The sequence below is a fragment of the Astatotilapia calliptera genome, chromosome 7 (assembly GCF_900246225.1).
Source record: "Astatotilapia calliptera chromosome 7, fAstCal1.2, whole genome shotgun sequence".
In the NCBI taxonomy this organism is placed as follows: Eukaryota; Metazoa; Chordata; class Actinopteri; order Cichliformes; family Cichlidae; genus Astatotilapia; species Astatotilapia calliptera.
In genome coordinates, this window is record NC_039308.1 from 41,772,685 (window position 1) to 41,794,428 (window position 21,744).

General features: G+C 40.0%; 1 protein-coding gene across 5 annotated transcripts in view; it reads left to right on the plus strand.

Annotated features, from left to right (window-relative positions):
- ripor1 (RHO family interacting cell polarization regulator 1) overlaps window positions 1–21,744 on the plus strand; it is a 52,365-nt gene that overhangs the window by 12,072 nt on the left and 18,549 nt on the right. For 2 of the 5 annotated variants that reach the window (XM_026174814.1, XM_026174819.1), the window contains exons 1-12: window positions 2,028–2,335; window positions 12,009–12,132; window positions 12,445–12,597; window positions 12,677–12,755; window positions 12,842–12,865; window positions 13,015–13,068; window positions 13,843–13,992; window positions 14,185–14,248; window positions 14,432–14,475; window positions 19,593–19,718; window positions 20,786–20,934; window positions 21,110–21,227. In XM_026174814.1, the coding sequence (XP_026030599.1) occupies window positions 2,317–2,335; window positions 12,009–12,132; window positions 12,445–12,597; window positions 12,677–12,755; window positions 12,842–12,865; window positions 13,015–13,068; window positions 13,843–13,992; window positions 14,185–14,248; window positions 14,432–14,475; window positions 19,593–19,718; window positions 20,786–20,934; window positions 21,110–21,227 (1,104 nt within the window). In that variant the 5' untranslated portion in view covers window positions 2,028–2,316. Of the gene's footprint in view, window positions 1–2,027; window positions 2,336–12,008; window positions 12,133–12,444; window positions 12,598–12,676; window positions 12,756–12,841; window positions 12,866–13,014; window positions 13,069–13,842; window positions 13,993–14,184; window positions 14,249–14,431; window positions 14,476–19,592; window positions 19,719–20,785; window positions 20,935–21,109; window positions 21,228–21,744 lie in introns of those variants that run through there. The other 3 variants (XM_026174815.1, XM_026174816.1, XM_026174817.1) reach the window with 2 other exon arrangements.

Genomic DNA, 21,744 nt, shown 5'->3' on the forward strand with positions numbered 1-21,744 from the left:
AATTCTATAACACCAGCTGTTTATTGTTTGGTAAGTTAATTCTTGTTAAAGTATTGTCTTCTTGTTAATCATTATAATGACAGCTAACTATGAAGTGGAAGGCCACCTAAAATCAGAGTGCGGTCAGTAGATGCTGAGATGCATAGTGCACAGAGGTTTCCAACTTTCTGTAGAGTCTGTGTCTACAGACCTGCATATGTCATGTGGCATTCAGTGGGTTTCCATGGCCGAGCAGCTGTACCCAAACCTTAATCACCAAATGCAATGCAAAGACGTGTTCTCTGGACAACCCCCAAAGGTTGATTGTGTTCATCTGTATGTAGCGTTTTCAGTGGGAGAAGCGTTTCGTCACTGATCCAAGTGACTTCTTCAGTCTCAGCTGAGTGCAGGTTTCACCAATCTTATAAACACTACGATGTACAATACAGTTTGCACAATGACTGAAACCAGCCCACTGAATGAACAATGGGCTGTGAGGTCAGTTCCTTGATCATTAATCTGCAAATTGTCATGACCACTGATCAACAACGATTGATTAAAGACCCTTGATCAATGGCCATGAGTACCATTCACAGAGAGTTGGGGAATGGCTGCAATCACAGCATTGTAAGATGGTGAAAGATGTAAAATTAGGCCTCCTCGATTCAGAGATGGTCTTTCCCTTTTTCCTCCCTGTCCAGGATGTGTACATCCTCATCATTGAAAGAGTGGCCACTGGCCTGTAGGTGTAAATAGACTGCAGAGTCCTGGCTTGACGAGTTAGCTATTCTGTGTTGTGCCATCCGCTTTGCCAGGGGTCGTTTGGTTTCCCCGATGTATAAATCATGGCAATCCTCCTGGCACTTAACAGAGTACACTACATGGATGTGACGAAATGTTCCTACCACTGAAAGTGCTTCGTCCAGATGTACAGGATCAACCTTTCGGTATTTACTTACCTGGATGATTGAGCTGCATCCAGACGTTTTCTGGATAAGTTTGGCATTGACGGTCGCCATGAGAACTATACTTGTCTGACTGCATCATGCTAAGTGTAAAGTTTGGTGTAGGGGGGATTATGGTGTAGGGCTGTTTTGGAACTCTTAATGCTTCAGCATACCAAGACGTTTTACACAATTTCATGCTCCCAACTTTGTGGGAACAGTTTGGGGATATCCATTTCCTGTTCCAACATGACTGTGCACAGTCCATAAAGACATGAATGAGAGAGTTTGTGCAGGCCAGTCCAGTTCTTCCACACCAAAGTCCTGACCTCAACCCGACAGAACACCTTTGGGATTGATTAATTAGAGTAGAGACTGTGAGCCAGGCCTTCTTGTCCAACATCAGTGTCTGACCTCACAGAAGTGTTTATGGAAGAATGGCCATAAATTCCAATAAAGACAACCCTAAACTGTGGAAAGCTTTCCAAGAAGAGTTGAGGCTGTTATAGCTGCAAAAAGTGGGCCGAAAAAATTAACTGAAATAAAACTGAAAGTGATTTAAAAACAAAGAAATCTAATGTAAAATAAAAAACGTTACACTAACTCTGCTGACCAGCTTTTTGGAGCACATTAGTTAACACAAGATTAAAGATGGTAAATGGTCTGTATTTGTATAGCGCTTTACTGGTCCCTAAGAACCCCAAAGCGCTTTACACATCCAGTCATCCACCCATTCACACACCCATTCACACACACATTCACACACTGGATTAGAGATTAAAGATGAGACTTTCTCATTTTAATCAACTTGAGGAAGATATTATTTTAAGCAACAATTTCACTATGAATGGCAAAAGTGAATATGTTGACACATTCAGCATGCAATATAGTATTTTTCCAATGAAGTTCACAAGGCTGAAGTAACAGGTTTTTACTTTGTTTCTAGAATATTTTCAAATATTTGAAATGCAATTTATTAAAAGGGCAAAAATGTGCTGACTATTGAAGAGAAACATGTCCAGCAGGGAGGAGGGGCAGGAAACACTGATGTCAGCACGGATGAAGTGAAGGGAGGACTGCTTTGCTTTTTCCTGTTTTGTCCCCACTTCTCCTCCCCCTCCTCTTATCACTGAAGTGGAGATGGAAAGAACGGGGATCAGAGCGCGGACGAAGGATTAACAACTGAGTGAAAATGGGGAAAGATAAAGGCAAACAGACTGACACAGTGTGAACGAGAAAGTGAGGGGAAACGGATACCAAAACGAGTGAAGGCGTTGAATAGATTAAAAAGTATACCACAGAAGAAGCCACAAAGATAGAGGGCTGAATAGCTGTTTCTGGAGTTGGGTGGACCCTTTACGAGAAAGTGTCGACATCAACCACCGCAGCTACCATGTACAGTGGATATGGAGGTATGGACAAGTGTAATGCCCTCACAGAGACTAGCTTATCTCTCTAATCATTAACTGCTTATGTTTGTCAGAATGAATTCCCAGTTGCACGTTAACAGGCCTGTAACTTATTAGGTGATGGCCAGAGAATTTGACCCCAAAATACCAAATTTAAGTTATTTTTATAGTTCATATTTTTCAAGTCTGTCTACTAACAGTGCTTGCTGTTATGTATGTGCAAAACAATGAAACTTGTGATTTCCTTCCTCAGTTACAGAGGACAAATTCCACAGTACTCTTTAAAAAATTTCCACTAAAGTTAAATAGACCTCGTCAGAGTTTATCGATTCAGGTGTGGCTACAAGGGAGTCGAGTACAAACTTTTCTGTGTTGATGTGTCTCTGCCGATGTAGTTTGGAAGAACAATATTGCATTTGTTTAACACAGGCTGATCCTCAGTTGAGCTTCAGATACACTTTTTTTTTTTTTAAAGATATTTTTGTACGTGATGAGGGCCCGCTCTCCTGTTTGAATAACTGATGAAGACATCGGCATTGCTTTTAAACATATTTGAAACATACAAGAGCACATCTGACCTTTTTGTTTTTTTACATATTGTCAATTTACAACTTTTTCATTTTAAAGTTTGTTTTTATTGTTATTGTTCATAATGTCTCCTTTTCTCATCAGTGATGAGACTTGATAGTGTGTAACAATGATAAGACTGTTACTCAAGTTTGAGGTGTGTTTTGTTTCTGTTATCAGTTTTTCATAGTGACTCGCCGAACATAGTTATGTTATGTTCCTGGTATGTTGTGGGTAGTACATATTAAAAATAGTTTAAGGTAGGACAAGAGAACTTAGCCTCTGATGTGGTGGGTTGTTTTTTTTTTTTGTCTAATAGTCCCCTCTACTTGGATGCATCATCTTATATCCTAAGTGTCCTGCTTTTATTAATAAACAGAGTTCTGTCTTAATTTTTATGTGACTTATTTCAGACCTTCTGTTTGAAGCTAGATTCCAGGTAAAAGTGTTGTCATATTAATTTAAGACTGATATTTATTTTCAGACTTTGTTTGGATTGAGGTAAAATGATGGTCTGTGTTTAATCCTTTCACAAAGTGAATCACATGTTGGAAGGCAAACTTCTTTAATCTGCAACAAGTTTCTGCTCAGTTTTGTTGGTCACCATAGTGGCAAGTCACATGACAATTGTGTAGTCTTCTGGTTACGTAAGTTGTTTAATGCTAACGGGGGTTCTGATCTTTGCTAACCTTGGTTTTAACCCATTTTTGCAATACATGAAAAGTAAATTCAGAAGAAATTCCATTTAAGGATTATGTGTGTATTAGCAGCACTGGTTTGGTGAAAATCCTACTTGTAAAGAGGCCTTGACTATGGAAGGTATAGGTAGTGTTTGAATTCTTCTTTATGAGATTTCTATGTTTATCTTCAGGATAAACATCAGTCACTACTTTTAACATTGTTGATATCTGTTTCTGTTTGAGCTATGACCACATCTGTTTTAATGAGATTATGAAAAGGATCAAGGTAAGACTTGTTTCAACCGAGAAGTCTCACTATATGAATGAGAAGCATAAAAAATCTTTTTCTTTTTCACTTTGTCGTTTTTGTTATCAGGCCTTCAGTTCATTGTCTCAAACGGGTTCTTTTTCTTTCCTGGAAACAAGCGAACATGGCTGCACTGTAAATGTGTTGGGTTATTCCTGTGACTCAGTAAATCCAGAAACTGCACTAGTCTTTTCCTGACCCTGCCCTTGCAGGATGTACAACACCCCCACCCCCTCCAGTTTCCTTCGCACACAGACAGTAATGTGAGGAAGGAATAGATTTAGCCATGAAAGAAAAATATATGAAGAGTGCACAGGGTGTGGGAGAAGAAACTATGAAATGGTAATGTTGCAAATAGAAGAAACTAGGTTACAATAGAAAGCATCAAGTCATTGCTGGAAATGGAGAGCAATGCTTTCTTCATCTCATAGTCAAGCAAAACGGATGTGATTATATTTATAAAAACATGTCAGTTTATTTCTTATTTATCTAATCATTAGGAATTTTAAAAGTTGCAGTTCTTTCTTTCAGGTGTTTGTTTTGCTTGATAACTGGTAGAGTCTGGGTGCAGAGACAGAGGAGCAAGCTTGACACAAGTGTTTTTCCTCCTCTCGTGTGTGTGTGTGTGTGTGAGAGAGAGAGAGAGATCTGCCAGTCTGTCTAGATTTGACATTCCTTTCATGCTGGAGATGCATGAAAGGAATGACATGACCAAGGGACCACTTTCAATAAACACAGCAATTTTTATATGTAGTGAGTCAAGAAATCTTATTCAGCAGGAAGTAAAAGATGATCAGTCAGTGGAAATTTTAAACACAGCATTGCTTAAGTATCCTAAATACTGTGAAAATAACATCTATCAAGCTTATTAGGCAGGTGATCCTGATATTATTGTTTTGGTCCCCTTTTGCTGCAGTATGAGCGACGCTAGCTCGTCCATTGAATCGGACCATTCTTTGCTGCTGATGTGCGTCAGTAAGCCTTGATCACCCATGACCCAGTTGCTGGTTCACCACCATTCCTTCCTTAGATCACGTTTAATAGATGGGCAACTTATTAAAACACATGTAATCACTACATGTGTTTCGTGGACTAGAAGCACCTCAACGTGCGAAGCCACAGTTGTCACTCAGAAAAAGGTGGATTTCCTATTCCAGTTTGGGAACTGGTGCCCCAGGTGGAGGAATCCAAGTATTGGGGGTTTTGTTTAAGAGTAAGGGGAGAGAGGAGCTGGTCACTGACATTGACAGTGATGCGAATGTTGTACCAGTCTGATATATCATGCTCGAAATAAAGATCACTACACTGGGACTGTATTATTATGGCCAAAATAATTATGATTATTTTGAACAGGATTGAAATCATGATTACTTTTTATGATTACTCATTTTTATTTTTAAGTGTCAAAAATGGTTTTGTTGGCTGATCCTCTATGGCAGACAAGTTGTTCACCTTCGGCTGTACCAGACATCTGAATTGTTTTCTGTATCTGTCCTTTAACATGGTGTTACACGTCCAGACTAGTCCGGTAAACCTAAAGCTGCATGGTACGGGGAAGAGCAGTGATTGGCACATACAATCATGTGGTCAGACACTGACTTGGTGAACATTTGATTTGCATTTGGTTTTTACTTTGCGTTCTAATGGCAGAGCATGCATTTTCAATATAATCTCAAATTATGACTCACCATTATGTAGCAGGATTGGGGACTGGTCCAGATATTACTCACTCTGTGTACATGCTTTCACTATCAGAATTTTTTTTGTTTTTATCTCTACATAATAAAAAGCTCAGGTTTAGATAAGTCCCAGTTTTGGTTTAGCTTGGAATCTCCAAGCAGTGAATAATAGTGCCCACTTAGGTGTAGGTGTGTGTGGGGGTGTGTGTGGGGGGGGGGGCATTTTTCTAGAATGGTCTGGGAGGGAGAGGTCAGACTGCATCAGACAATAGGTGTGGTGTGACAGCCTTCCATTCGCCTCTGTGGTAATCGAGTTTGAGGCACAGGGCCATAGCGCTAGTGTAGATTTGAAACCATGAATGTCAGAGGAGATGGTGTGACTGGAATCTTTTGTTATCATTGGCCAGGACTGCACCACTGTTTGGATCATGTAGGGAACAAACACAGTGTGAAAGACACCCTGTTTGTTAGCTGGATCTGGCCAATGTCTGAATGAGTTAGTAGTTCAACTAAAGCTGATGATTTACTGCAGTGATTTGCTTGTCTCAGTATCATAATAAAGCTAGAGATTACTTATTGGACAAGATAGGATGTGACAGCGAGAAATGTGCAGATTACCATTGACTTGTTTGAACCTGAAATCTGACTTGGAACACCATCAAGGTTGGTTTTTCTATTTGAATTTATTGGTGTACCATTTGTTTATATAGTAATAGCTCATATGCATATAAATGCACAGTCTGTGGTTCTCAGGACTTTGAGTTTTCATTCCAGACATTTTTAGATTTAAAATATAAAGTCATTCCCAAATGTCAACAATGTAAATATGATGAGATGATGTGGAAAGAGCACACTGTTTCTTTAGAGTCATGTCTTGACGCTGATTCAATCTGCATAGCTTTTTAAATCAAGTAAAAATGATCTAGTGCTTCAATAAGGATTCAGTCCCTTTTAGTGCATATACTATGTACATGTTGGTAACATTCACTCAACTAGGCTGTTGTTAACCTGTGGTTGTTTCACTTATTTTGGTTCTCAGTCTGATGCGCATGCAAATTAGAACAATGTGTGTGAGAGTGCTGCACAAACAAAATGAAACCTCTTTAACCTGTCCCAGCTGTCATAAGGCTGAATGCAGGGTGCAACCTAGACTGAGGCCAGTCCATCACAGGGTTGCTAACCAGTGCACTACTGTGCCACCTCAGTGTAGTGGGGTCCCAAGATATGCTGGAAAAACATAGAGGGGTTATTAAACCATTAACCAGGTCCAGTTATCCTGCTTTTACTGCTCAGCTGACTTTGTTAGCATTACATGATGTACTCACATACTGAAAGTGTATGTGCCTTTGCGCGTGCATGCGTGTGTGTGTGTAAACAGCATGAAAGGCCCAGCACTTTTCCAGAAAGGGACATGGACAGCAGAACCTCATTACATTTTAAAGGAGATTCCCATTGGATAAATACACATGTAATCTAACAATGTTTCACTGACTCCTTACAGAGCACTGTAACCATACAGAGCATTCAGATACAGTGGGGCAAAAAAGTATTTAGTCAGCCACCGATTGTGCAAGTTCCCCCACTTAAAATGATGACAGAGGTCAGTAATTTGCACCAGAGGTACACTTCAACTGTGAGAGACAGAATGTGAAAAAAAAAAAAATCCATGAATCCACATGGTAGGATTTGTAAAGAATTTATTCGTAAATCAGGGTGGAAAATAAGTATTTGGTCAATAACAAAAATACAACTCAATACTTTGTAACATAACCTTTGTTGGCAATAACAGAGGTCAAACGTTTACTATAGGTCTTTACCAGGTTTGCACACACAGTAGCTGGTATTTTGGCCCATTCCTCCATGCAGATCTTCTCGAGAGCAGTGATGTTTTGGGGCTGTCGCCGAGCAACACGGACTTTCAACTCCCGCCACAGATTTTCTATGGGGTTGAGGTCTGGAGACTGGCTAGGCCACTCCAGGACTTTCAAATGCTTCTTACGGAGCCACTCCTTTGTTGCCCGGGCGGTGTGTTTTGGATCATTGTCATGTTGGAAGACCCAGCCTCGTTTCATCTTCAAAGTTCTCACTGATGGAAGGAGGTTTTGGCTCAAAATCTCACGATACATGGCCCCATTCATTCTGTCCTTAACACGGATCAGTCGTCCTGTCCCCTTGGCAGAAAAACAGCCCCATAGCATGATGTTTCCACCCCCATGCTTCACAGTAGGTATGGTGTTCTTGGGATGCAACTCAGTATTCTTCGTCCTCCAAACACGACGAGTTGAGTTTATACCAAAACGTTCTACTTTGGTTTCATCTGACCACATGACATTCTCCCAATCCTCTGCTGTATCATCCATGTGCTCTCTGGCAAACTTCAGACGGGCCTGGACATGCACTGGCTTCAGCAGCGGAACACGTCTGGCACTGCGGGATTTGATTCCCTGCCGTTGTAGTGTGTTACTGATGGTGACCTTTGTTACTTTGGTCCCAGCTCTCTGCAGGTCATTCACCAGGTCCCCCCGTGTGGTTCTGGGATCTTTGCTCACCGTTCCCATGATCATTTTGACCCCACGGGATGAGATCTTGCGTGGAGCCCCAGATCGAGGGAGATTATCAGTGGTCTTGTATGTCTTCCATTTTCTGATGATTGCTCCCACAGTTGATTTTTTTCACACAAAGCTGCTTGCCTATTGTAGATTCACTCTTCCCAGTCTGGTGCAGGTCTACAATACTTTTCCTGGTGTCCTTCGAAAGCTCTTTGGTCTTGGCCATGGCGGAGTTTGGAGTCTGACTGTTTGAGGCTGTGGACAGGTGTCTTTTATACAGATGATGAGTTCAAACAGGTGCCATTCATACAGGTAACGAGTGGGGGACAGAAAAGCTTCTTACAGAAGACGTTACAGGTCTGTGAGAGCCAGAGATTTTCCTTGTTTGAGGTGACCAAATACTTATTTTCCACCCTAATTTACGAATAAATTCTTTACAAATCCTACCATGTGAATTCATGGATTTTTTTTTTTTTTTCACATTCTGTCTCTCACAGTTGAAGTGTACCTCTGGTGCAAATTACTGACCTCTGTCATCATTTTAAGTGTGGGAACTTGCACAATCGGTGGCTGACTAAATACTTTTTTGCCCCACTGTATTTACTGTGTAATGTAGACTTTTCACTGCTGTCAAAGCGTAATGTTATTACTTATCAGACAAAAAGAAGCAAATGTCTGAATGTGATGGAAATGGTATCACTGAGCTTTTCCACTTGGTCTGTTGGTGTGCTGTGAACTTCTGACAGGCTCAGTTTGTCTATGCCTTTATCTCTCACTCCCCCTCAGCACTCATGTTTTTGTCAGTACTTAAAACTAGGTTAAGTCAACATAATCTCTCTCTCTCTCCCCTCTATGTGAGTGTATAAAAATCGTCTTGACAATGTTCTTTTTAACCAGAAAAAATATGTTCATGTTTACAGGAAATGATAATATGAAAATTGGAGACCATTAGATCATTAAGGTATTCTTTTCAGTCTCAGTGATGTGGTTAAAATTGACCTTTTCTCCCCAGCCACAAGATTGTGCCCTTTGGACATGTCTTCCTTTGTTAAATTTCCTGTCAAGAGAAGGAGTTCCATCTGACTTCCTGTTGGATTGTGACATTTCCTGTGATGTGGAAGGAGGGGGGTTGGTACTTGCCTTGCGAAGGCCTTTCAGCTGTTTAAAGAAACAGGATGCAGGACACTGCATAGGCCACACTAGGAAAAACTCTGCTGAAAAATTTATCAGCTGACTGTAGCCTCAGTAACACAGCACAGACTTCAAATATCAGTTCAAATGTTGTAGCAACAAAATGGATTCACCGAAAGATAAGAAGGAAGTTGGATAGAAACCTTTACAAGATTTAAGATTTATTTGTTCCCACGGCACAAAATACACAAAGATACAAAAAACTTTAATTGCATTTCTGTTAACTTTTACCCACACTGAAAAATTGTCATTTCATGGCATTCCAATGGTAAAGTCAGAAAAGCCTAAACAATTGGGTTTGTTTTGCCTTTTAGGAAGGCAGAACCATTCATGCTTCACTACCAACACAAGCAAGCAATTTATTTATATAGGACTTTCAGACAACTCCCAGCTGAAAACAAAGTGCTATACACTTTGTTAGATTAAATAGTTTAAACTTTTGTCATTTTTATATTTACCATTTGTCCATTGTTTTAACTCTGTGAAAGGAATTCTTTCTTTCCTCCCATCCCCAGATTCTCGAGGTTCTGGGTGGGAGGTTGAAGTGTTTTATCACAGGAACGTCCTTTTGAAGATCTGTTTTGATGTTTGGTAGAGCTTCCTACCCTTTGTATGGTTTCACTGTGTTATCTTTGGTAAACCATACATTGGGTGTGGGGGAAGACTACCCTCTTTATGACCAAGGATGTTGTTCCTGCTTTTAGGTTTTATGACCCTTTGATCAACACACACACACACACACACACACATTCTCACATAACACCCACACACACACACACTTACATACAGTGCCTTGTCTTTGTAACCAAAGGGGGTTGCAGGGGGAGGTGTTTTGTAAACAATTGTTTGAAGTTTGTCAATAAAAGGCAGCGAGAGGAGGCCATCATCGGGGTTCATTGTCGTGCTGGACACAGATGAGGGGGCCTCCCTTGCGCAAGAAATCGATCGAACACTGTTGCCTTGTTTTTCTTTCATGGGAATAAGTCTTGGATACAGCGGGGTCTGAGTTTAGACCCAACACACTTGACATGACAAACGAAAAATCATTAATTACATTAAATTAAAAATAAAAATCAGCACATTAGATAAAATGAAAGAAGTAAAATCATAACTGCAACACAATACTTTGTGTTTGTAGTTTGTATTTAAAAACACTGCTGCAGCCTGGTCAGTGTTCTGTTTGTGACTTATTTAGTAGGGTGCAAATACACAACAGTGGCAGCAAAGTTTATGTTTTACACTTTTCCTACAGTTTAGATTCAGTTTAGATGCCTGCAGTTTACATTCCTACATCTTGCTTGTTAACCTTGGGTTGGTGGGGCTGCTCTGACTTCCTGGGTTGGGAATCCTAGTTGTGGTAGTGTCACAGATGAAGATTCCAACTTGATCTAGACCTTATGTTGTGGGCCTATTGCTGGGCTGAGTCGAGACCTTTGAATCTTGTTGCTCATCTGGGTTGATTGATGCAAGTTTATATTAAACATGTTTTCAGTCAGCACATCTTAGATGGCCGCTGCAGAAAGCAAAGAGCACACATTTGGACAAAATGTTTTCCTGTTCTTGATTTGATCAACAATTGCAACAATTTTGGTGGTTTGAACTAGGGCTGCCACAAACGATTATTTTGATAGTCGACTAGTCACCGATTATTTTTGCGATTAGTCGACTAATCAGATCATCATCCATTGGACGTACAGCGTACTGCTTATTGCACCGGCAGCATCTGGTCTTATATAACTATCATTAGCTTACAGCTTGGAGTGTTTGTGCTAACTAAAAATAAAGACAAGATGGTAGTTTATTAATTTTTAATGAAATTTGCAGATTGTTTCGGTGAAGTTTAATAAACTCCTTGCTTTCTAAAATATAACAGGACACCGGAGTATATTCTCCAGAGTCTCACACTTCTGATAATCAGCTGTCTGCTTGACAGTTTTAGCTGTGCAAAAAACTATAACTTTAATCTCAGCCAAACCGATTTACTCAGGAACAAATAAAATACTAAAGAAAGCCAAACAATAACATTTTTAAGTTCTCTAAGTGACTTATATATATGTTTAACCTGAGTAGCGAAAGACGGCGGTGGGTTTGAAAACGATTTGCCGGGAGTCCGGTGTTCTCACGGCTCTAGTTAGCCTTGCCCCCGCCTAGCTAACGAGCTAGTGGGTAACAGACGTCTCCGAAAACGTCGGAGCGCTTTTGAAAATATGTGGTGTCTTGATAAACTGAGCAGATATTTGAGGTTTACACAGCTACATTCTCGCCTGAAAATATGTTAAACGTTTATTTTGTGACCCAGAAAGAATAATAAGAGTAAAGTTAAAACTAACTAGCTGCCGCCATTGTTGACAGCTGCGCTGGGCTGCGCTATGAATTCTGGGACACAGCTTCTTCTTCGGGGTTTAACGGCAGCTGGCATCCTTGTACATGCAGTGCTGCCATCTTCTGTTTCAGTCCGTTATTACACTCTTAAATCCTACTACTCATTCCTGCGTCCTTTGTGATCTTACAAAGCTTCAAACGATGCGTCGACTATTAAATTAGTCGTCGACGATTTTAATAGTCGACATAATCGTGACTAGTCGACTAATCGTGGCAGCCCTAGTTTGAACTCACTGTTTGCTTTGGTTTTCATTTTTAAAAGTAGCAGTTTAGTTGTGCTGTGTTGTCAGCAGTGTGCTTTTCTTCCTCTGCTCTAAACAGGGACTCCGTCCCGAACTCTGTCGACGATGTCTCTGTCCATTCGCCCAGTCAGACGCCTTACCTCCAGATCCATCACTAGGAGCCAGAGCTTTACTGGAGTCAATACCCACAACAAACCTTACCGGTATACACATGCATACATACACACGCAAATCCCTCCTAACCATGTGTTTTTTTCTAGTGTAAAATGGCTTGTTTACGTACTATCTTGTACTTATGTGTAATAACTTGTCATAAGGACAAGTGTCTCTTTAATGTGATATATTGATGGTCTGTGACATGCTAAGGTTTCAGTCATCAATTTGATTGATCATCAGTGTTTGTATATGAGCCGTGAGCTGTACAACGCCCAGGTCTGGTCTTGAGGGATGTTATGGCGATCTCATAACTTTAGGTCAGGACTTCTAATAATGACTTGGTGTTTGTGGTGCTGCAGGAACCTTGTGGTGTTCAGCACTCCTGGTCTCAGCAGGAAGCCCAGCAGAGCAAGCAGATTGTTTACTATGTCGATCAAGGCCAACCCCCCACCGAAGGTTCCTCAACCAGAGCGACTGGATGAAGTGTATGAAGCACTGAAGAAAGGCCTTCAGTGAGTATACACTCAACAAATGCATTTCAGAGAGAGAGAGAGAGAGAGAGATTATGAGTGTGTGTGTCTGTGTTCTCAGGTCTTACCTGCAGGTTCATCAGATGGACTTGGACACACTTACCAGACAGATAAAAGAATCAAAGAGGAACTCTAGACTGGTATGTTGTTACTTTTGGCCCAGCATAAGAATAGATAAAGTGATATAGTTTCAGTTGCTGATGACTTGATATTTTCTGCCTTGCAGGGTTTCCTGTATGAGCTGGACAAGGTGAGCTTCTTTGAATCCTTCAGACAAGCACATATTAGAAATAAGTCAATTTTAATATTACCATTCTTGTTTTAAAATCCTGTGAAAGCTTAGTTATAAATGGAACAAATGCAAAGAATAAATGTGACTTTCTAATTTCCTTTAATCAGCAAGTAAAGGTGACTGAGAGGTACATTAGAAAACTGGAGTTTCACCTCAGCAAGGTAAGACCAGCGTCATTTCCTGACATGTAACAGTATAGTTGTGAGATGACTTTTTGTATGACTTGCTAATTACATTGCTCTTTGTGCACAGGATGAACAGATGCTGAAAAACAGTTTGATAGAACATATTTTCTACAGCTGTCGTGGCTGTGTTTCCGTTATGATCCTGCATTTGTCATTTTTAAATTCGCATTGTTCATTAGTGTATAATTGATATTGTAACAAACTAGTGATCAGTATACATACATCAATATATGTTATTATAGAGTTCTTTTCTTCTTTTTTTTTTTGGAATTTGACATGAAAAATGAATTGAAACAATTTTGAACTAAGGCTGTACGTGCCAAAATGTAGAACAAGTAGAGCACTGTGACTGCTTTTGGGATACAGTCTTTTGCTTGTATACGTGTCATTGTGCACAAGCAAAAGACTGTGGTGGTGGTAACGCACTTTCTAGTGGCCACTGTCTGGATTACTAGTTGGATGATGAGGTTTGGTTTTTAATGATGCTTCACCTTCACCGGTGCTTCATTCAAAATAATATAAAGTGGACTAAAATGACCAGCTGCAATGTTAGTACATTTTTACCAACTCAACGTGAAACATTTATTTATTTTGCTGTAGTTACTACACAGAGCTTGTATTAAGCTGTGGTGTTTAAGCACACAGCTTCCTGTCACTGCTGGACAACCTTACTGTCTAGAACAAGACTGGCTTTGTCTTAAATTCTACTCTCAAGTGAAGTTGCTGTGAGCTTTTCCTCTCTACTCTCAGATTGAGGAGTTTTATGAGTCCTACTGCATGCAGAGGAGACTCAGGGATGGAGCCAACAAGATGGTGAAAGCGTACACCGCTTCCTCAGGAAGTAAGGAGGCCAAGGAGAGTTTAGCAGAAGCCAGTAAAGGATACAAGGAGTACACAGAGGTAAAAAAAAAAAAAAGTACAAAGGCATGCAGTGGAAAATCGTTTTAGGTTAAACTGAGAAAATTGCTAAATGTCTAATTCTTGTAGAAGAAAGGAGCCACTGCACGAGCAAGTAGTAATAGGGAGTAGCGCTGTAAGTAAGACTGTACAGAAAAGACTGCCTGAAGGTCTCAATCTTTTTATTCTCTTTAGAACATGTGTGTGTTGGAGAATGACTTTGAGAACCAGCTGGGGAAGTTCCACATAAAGATGAAGGGTAAGAAGTAGAGATCATGTGGTGATATGACTACACAAAATCTTAAATAGAGGTAGAAACTCAATATGACATACGTTACGTGTGTGTCCCTTCTGATATGACCCTTAATTAATTGCAATGTTTTAGGGTGGTTTCGCAGTTTGACAAAATGCTAAGTCTGTTTCCACTTGTTCTTTCTTTTAGGTCTGGCAGGATTTGCTAGATTGTGTGCTGGTGACCAATATGAGGTTTGTCTCACCCGCCAAACCCTCCATTTTTCACTCTGAATTCATGGCAACAATAAATATGATTAAAACACTAAGAATATGGATGTCATGTTACCAGATATTTAGGCTGTGGTATTAGCTTGTGACGACACCAGAATCAATGACTGTATCTTTCAGTACCAAAATTCTGATAGTATGTTGTCACCTGAAAAATCAGCATTAAGATATAAGAAGGTGATAATTTGGATGTTGAATTGAAACGCACTCCCTTTGAATTCTTTGAACAGATGTTGCTCTTTTATGCATTTTGCTAAATAGGACACTATTTCCTCCCTTGTTCTGAAAAGCGCAAGGCATCGTTTGTATTACATTTTATGAATCTATTATCTACCATTGGTCATCCAGAAGAGAGTTGAAGAGATTTTGGCAAACTGTCAGGTGACTCAGGTGGGGAAAGCAGTGCGCCACTTGGGTGGAGCACTGCTGACCACAAGGATATTGTCGGGAGGTGGAAGGAATAGTTCGAGGACCTTCTTAAACCTGCTCATGTCTTCCATAGAGGAAGCAGAGTCTGGGGACGACAAGGATGATTCATCCATCACTTTGGGTGAGGTCACTGATTTAGTTAAACAACTCCTTGGTGGAAGGGCCCCTGGGGGTGGATTAGGTTTGCACTAAGTTCATGAAAGCTCTGGATGTTGTAGGGCTCTCTTGGTTGACATGCTTCTCCAATGTTGCATCGAGATCAAGGCCACTACCTCTGGATTGGCAGACCAGGGTGGTGGTTCCCATCTTTAAGAAGGGGGACCGGAGGATGTGCTTAAACTATTGGGGATCACACATAGCCAGATATATGTTGGACTCATTCACGGTGAGCGTTGGACTCTGCCAGGGCTGCCCTTTGTCACCAATTCTGTGCAGAATTTTTCTGGACAGAATTTCTAGGCATAGCCAAGTGCCGGAAGGCTTCTACTGGAGCGATCTCAGGCTACGTTCACACTGCAGGTCTTAATGCTCAATTCTGATTTTTTTTTTTCATTTATTTATTTATTTATTTTTTATCAAATCCGATTATTATTATTATTATTATTATTATTTATTTATTTTTAAATTTATTTATTTATTTTTAAATTTATTATTATTTTTTACTTATTTTTTTTGGTCTGGTTGTTCACACTACAAATAAAATGTGACAGCAAACGTGCTCTAGTGTGACTCCTCAAAGTGGCCCACATGTGCAAAAGAAGACATCACACACAACGCACTCTGTTTAGACCCAGACCCAACAGTACTGTTTGACTGATGGCCGTTAATATAAAGACTTGTTTCGAACTTTACGTTTCCCAATTTTGTTATAAAGTTATTTTGTTATTTACATATGACCTAATGATTATCCTTATTGCTGTTTTAGAGAGGAGCGGCGCTTCAAAGGATAGCTGCAGATTTCTGTCAGAATCTGCAGATTATACAGTACAAATAAAATGTTCACATTCCTCCAGCATTGTCTTCCCAACAGTTTCACTGGATGGCCAGGAAGCGTTCACAATGTCTTCTCGGGCGCTTCTCCGGCACTGATAATTGGCGTCTCTCTTGTGTCAGTGATGTAAAAGTCGGATTTAATGCGACATGACCGTTCAAACAGCAGTCGCTTTCTGAAACATCAGATATGTATCCGATTCAGTACCACATACGTCAGTGACCTAGTTCAGATTGAAAATATCACATTTGTGCTGTTCAAACTGTCATACTATGATTGGATATGGGTCGCATAGGGTCAGAAAAGTCGGATTTGGTGCGCTTTCGCCTGCAATGTGAACGTAGCCTTAGAATCTCATCTCTGCTTTTTGCAGATGATGTGGCTCTGTTGGCTTCATCATCACACTGGAGCAATTCACAGCCGAGTGTGAAGCAGTGGAAATGAGAACCAGCACCTCCAAATCTGAGCCCATGGTCCTCAGCCGGAAAAGGGTGAAGTGCCCACTCCTGGTCAGGGACGAGTTACTGCTTCACTTAGGGAAGTATCTCGGGTTTTGTTCAGAGTGAGGGCAGGGTTGAGATCAACAGGCGGATTGGTTCTGTGGATGCAGTCATGCGATCGCTGTACCAGTCTGTTGTGGTGAAGAGAGAGCTGAGTGCAAAAGTGATGCCCTCACCGGTCGATCTACGTTTTTACCCTCCTCATCCATCGTGACGAACTTTGGGCAGCGACTGAAAGAACAGGATCGGCTTCTTCAGGCGGCAGAAATTGGCTTTCTCCGAAGGGTGGCTGGCCTCTGCTTTAGAGATGGGAGTTCGGCCATCCAGGAGGGGCTCAGAGTAGAGCTGCTACTCCTCCACATCAAAAGGAGCCAGTTAAGGTGGTTCGGCCATCTGACAAGGAGGCCTCCTGGGTGAGGTGTTCCAGGCATGTCCCACTGGGAAGAGGCCCCGGGGAAGACCCAGGTGACCCCGGAGAGATTTCTTTCAGCTGAAGGAGGTGGCCGTGGTTTCTCTGCTTAGGCTGCTGCCCCCTGACAGGCCCCGGATAAGCAGAAGAAAATGGACAACTGGTCATCCACCTCAGAGTATCAACTTTCCTATCAAGGGGCAATGCTGTTGTAGCAGCTACACTAGTCGCTATCTTCCACCTGTGGTTTTTCTTCTGCTTGTGCCGTCCTTCTCCTTCATCATGATGTAATGATTAGAGCCCAACCAGCATACAGTGCTTTGAAAAAGTATTTGCCCCCCCCCCCCCCCTTTTTTTTCTCTCATATTTGTGACTCTTCACACTAATTGTTTCAAATTATAAATGGAAAGGTTCTTCCAAAGCACTTTTCTGAGCTCTCAGAGCTTTCCATACAACATGCCTCATTTATCCATTCACATCCATCCATAGAAACACAATTGAAAAATAAAATGTAATGTTAGACAAAGGTAATCTGAAATAATACAAAATGGAGTTTTTAAATGTTCATTTCATTTAATAAAGGAAATAATCAAAGTCTACCTGCCCTGTGTGGAAAAGTTAAAGCCCCCTCATTAAATCATGAATTAACTGTGATTAACCACATTATTTGCGAAGCGGAGTTCAATTTCACTAGCCCCACACCCAGGCCTTACTGCTGCCAGACCTGATAAATCAAGAAATCACTTAAATATAACCTGTTTGACAAAGTGAAGCAGGTCTGAAGATCTCAAAAAGCAACAACTCATGCCATATTCTAAAGAAACACCAGAGAAACAAAATCACTGACATCTATAAGTCTGGAAATGGTTGCAAAGCCATTTCCAAAGGCTTTAGTAACCATAGTGAGACCAATTAACCACACATGGAAAACTTGGAACACTAGTGAACCGTTCCAGGAGCATCCGAGACCACATTAATGACTCATCCGGGAGGTCACAAAAGAACCAAGGGAAACATCTGAAAAACTGCAGGTCTCACTTGTCTCTGTTAAGGTCAGAGTTCATGATTCAACAGTAAGAAAGAAACTGGGAGAAAATGGGAGAAATCAAGGAGAAAACTACTGCTAACCAAAAAGAACACAAAGGCTCCTTTGCTCATTTGCCAAAACACAACTTAATGATTGACTTGTGGGAAAATATTCTGTGGACTGATGAGACAAAATGGTTTGACTCTGTTACATTTGACATAAAACTAACACATCTTTTCATGAAAATAACACCATACCAACAGTTAAACATGCTGGTGGGTCTGGGGCTGCTTTGCTGCTTCAGGACCTGAATTACTTGCTGTAATTGATGAACTATAAATTCTGCTCTCTAATAACAAATCCTGAAGGAGAATGTCTGGCTTATCAGTTCATGCGCTGAACCAAATGGCCTTAAAGTCTGGACCGATTGAGATGCTTTGACATGACCCTTAAACAGGTCATTCATGCTCAGAAGCCCTCCAATGTGGCTGAGTCAAGACTGTTCTGCAAAGAAGAGTGGGTCAAAGTTCCTCCATGGTGATGCGAAAGACTCATTGCCAGTTACTAACACTTGTCTGTAGCACATGTTCTATGTAGTCATTTTTTTCTCGTTACTAAGCTTTTTAGTCCTTTTTAAAATAAAATCGCTACTTATTGTTGCCACCCTGCTGGGCAGGCGATGTCCTCTGGTGCATCAGCATGATAGACTGCATAGAGTGCACAAATGACAGAATGAAAACTGCTGTATGAATGAGTCATTGTGCCTTGTATTGTAAAGGTGTGTTAAGTATTCACTAAGCAATATTAGTATTTATACAGCAAATTGCTATATAAATAGTAAACCATTTAGATTTATCGCGGTTTTGAGAAGGGTTTGTCCAGTGCCTGTGTGAAAACACTGCTTCAGCTGTTCCCTGTGGAGTTATCTCTAAGTGTACACGGCAGCAGGTCCTGTGTGATTGTGTGTATGATCAGTTATGAAATTAGAGGGATACTTACTTAGTAACTTAACCTAGTGAGAAAAATTCTCACCAGTGGTGAATGTTTGAAGGCATTTTGTTTTCTGTACTGCCCACAAGTCTGTCTGTCCCATTCTCGTAATCATGATATCCGAGGAACACACTGAGGGAATTTATTCAAATTTAGTTCGAATCAAGTGATTAGAATATTTTAGTGAAGCCTTACAGTGACCTTAAAAATGAGGATTTTTTTTTTCCTTGTCCACAATTCGTTGCACTTAATGTCAAAATTTGTACAAATGATGAAAAATAAAATTTTACGTTCAAAAGGTTAAGAGTCCAAATACACTGCAAGTTGTCTGGTTGGTGAAGGCATACAGTTGTGACGTGACAATTCTAACTTTAGTGTTCATCGTATTTTGTTAACATTAAATTTCTTTAACTGTGTCGTGGGTTTTGTTTTTTTTGGTTTTTGGTTTTTTTGGTTTTGTTTTTGTAAAAGTGGCCTCATCACTTGCACATTCATGCTCTAGCCATTGACATTTATAGCTATGTAGTTAAGATGTGAGTTGTCAATTCTTTTCAACCCTGTCAGATTAATCTGAGCTTTATGAAAATCATCACATGATTATATGAACTGCTCAAACTATCAATAATTTTGAAGTAGTCAACCGGATTTTCCAGATTTTAAAATTAATTTATTATTCATCTACTTGTATAACCCTGCGTTTGTGTTTGTTTGTTTTTGCATATGTGTATGTTTCAGATCTTTATGAAGTATGGTCGGCAGCGGTGGAAGCTCCGGGGGCGAATAGAGATAAATGCTAAACAAGTGTGGGACAGTGAAGAGATTGTATTTCAGCCACTCATCAACGAGTTCCTGTCTGTGAAGGTCTGTCACTCAGTGTGTTTTTTAAATGTGTTATTTTATTGATACTCAGTTCTGGTTTGGGTCATTGACTGCTTCATCTTATGTAAAAAGTCATAAAAATAATGCATCTAAAAAAAAAAATCTGCGGTGTGTGTGTGTGTGTGTGTGTGTGTGTGTGTGTAACATTTTCTTCAAAACTGAAAAAATCACTTATTACATAAAGTTTACTTTCTTGTATTTGTTACATGTAAAGCAAAATATTTTTGGCTTTTTTTGTTTACATTTTGACCAATCATAGTGTAGTTAATGAATATCAAAAATGCAACATCTAAAATTTTTAGATTATTTCCTAAGACCAATCAGAAAGTACTGAAAAGATGTTAATTCATACAATCAATACTTCATTGGGTCAGCATTACTGCATCTGTGCTCTGTGGCATGGGGGCAGTTGACTTTCCCAGAGACATTGAGTGGAGGCTCTTGATGCTCTGACACCAGCCTCAGTTGACTCTTTATAAAGCTGTCCCAAATGTTTCAATTTTCCTTGACAATACTCTTTCTTTTACACCTTTTCAAAACCATCCTTTTCCTTCTAGTCATTAATTAATATACATCATCCATTAATATACATCGTTGCAGCGGCCTTTTTAACCAACAGAAAGTCTTTTTATTTTATCATCATTTGATCATTTCAAAATGAAATGTACTAATTTCAGAAACTGGATCTTTAATTTTCATGAGCTTTAAGTCATAGTTATCAAAATGTAAACACAAAAAGCTTGAAATATTTCAATATACAATGTATGAAAGTTTACCTTTTTGAATTCAGTTATCAAAGAATAATACTTTAATATCCTCTGGAACTTCATATTGTCCATTATTATTGGTGAATGTGTGAGTTTTTTACCCCTCAGCCATAAAAGACACTGTGTGATCCTATTGTGTTATTAATAATAATATCTTTTCCCAATGACATCAGCACCTTGACAAACTTGAGTGTACTATTTTCAGCCTGGATGATTGAAACTGACTTGTTGAAGGCAAAAAAAAAGATGGTATAATGATCAGACATTTCTCTGGTTTCCTAGGTGACAGAGCTAAAGAGCTTAGCCAATCACGTGGTGGTGGGAAGTGTTTCCTGTGAAACAAAGGATCTGTTTGCTGCGCTGCCCCAGATGGTTGCTGTGGATATTAATGACCTTGGGACTATTAAGCTAAGCCTTGAGGTGACCTGGAAGTAAGTTTTGTCAGTCATCTTGTGAGTGTACGAAATCATACTGAGCTTCATGAGTGCTGTAGTGTTTGTTCATTTAAAGGTATCATTAACAGAGCATAATGTAAATATTATTTGATGTTTATTGAATTTATCTTTTCTCTCTTTCCCATCCTTTATTCCTTTTCACCTCTCTCAGTCCGTTTGATAAAGATGACCAGGGATCAGTTGCAAGCACTGTCAACAAACCACCAAGCATCAATAAGCGAATCTCAGCCATTTTTGACCAGACTCCGCCTGACACACCACCTTTACGTGTGAGTTTAGCATTCGCTTTAGACTATTAGTTCTTTGAAAGGCTTCAGTCTAACCCTAGAACAATTTGTGTAAAGTTGCTGATTGCTCGTACTTACTACCCATATATTAATGTGTATTATCTTGGCATTCATATACAGATAGTTGGAAAACTAACAAAGACTGTTGGTTTTAGCAGGAGGAATAGGCCCACTCACAACAGAAAATAGCTGAAAGGGAAGCTTTACTCTCTGTAAAGTGCTAGAAAACAAAACACAGGAAGTCAAACAAGGCAGAAATTCATTCAGAGAAAACCAACAAAGAAGAGCCAATAGGAAAATTATTTTTAAACAGGAAGTAAATGAAGGCTTGACACTTTGTTTGAAAAAACAAACTCACAGGGAAAAATGGGAAATATTCAGTCTGTAAACACAGATGTGTGTGTGATGAGCTATGTGAACACAACACTGACAGAAAAATGGAGGAAAAGAGAACTAAATGTGGAAGCAGCACTAACAGGAGAAAGACGGATTGATGAAA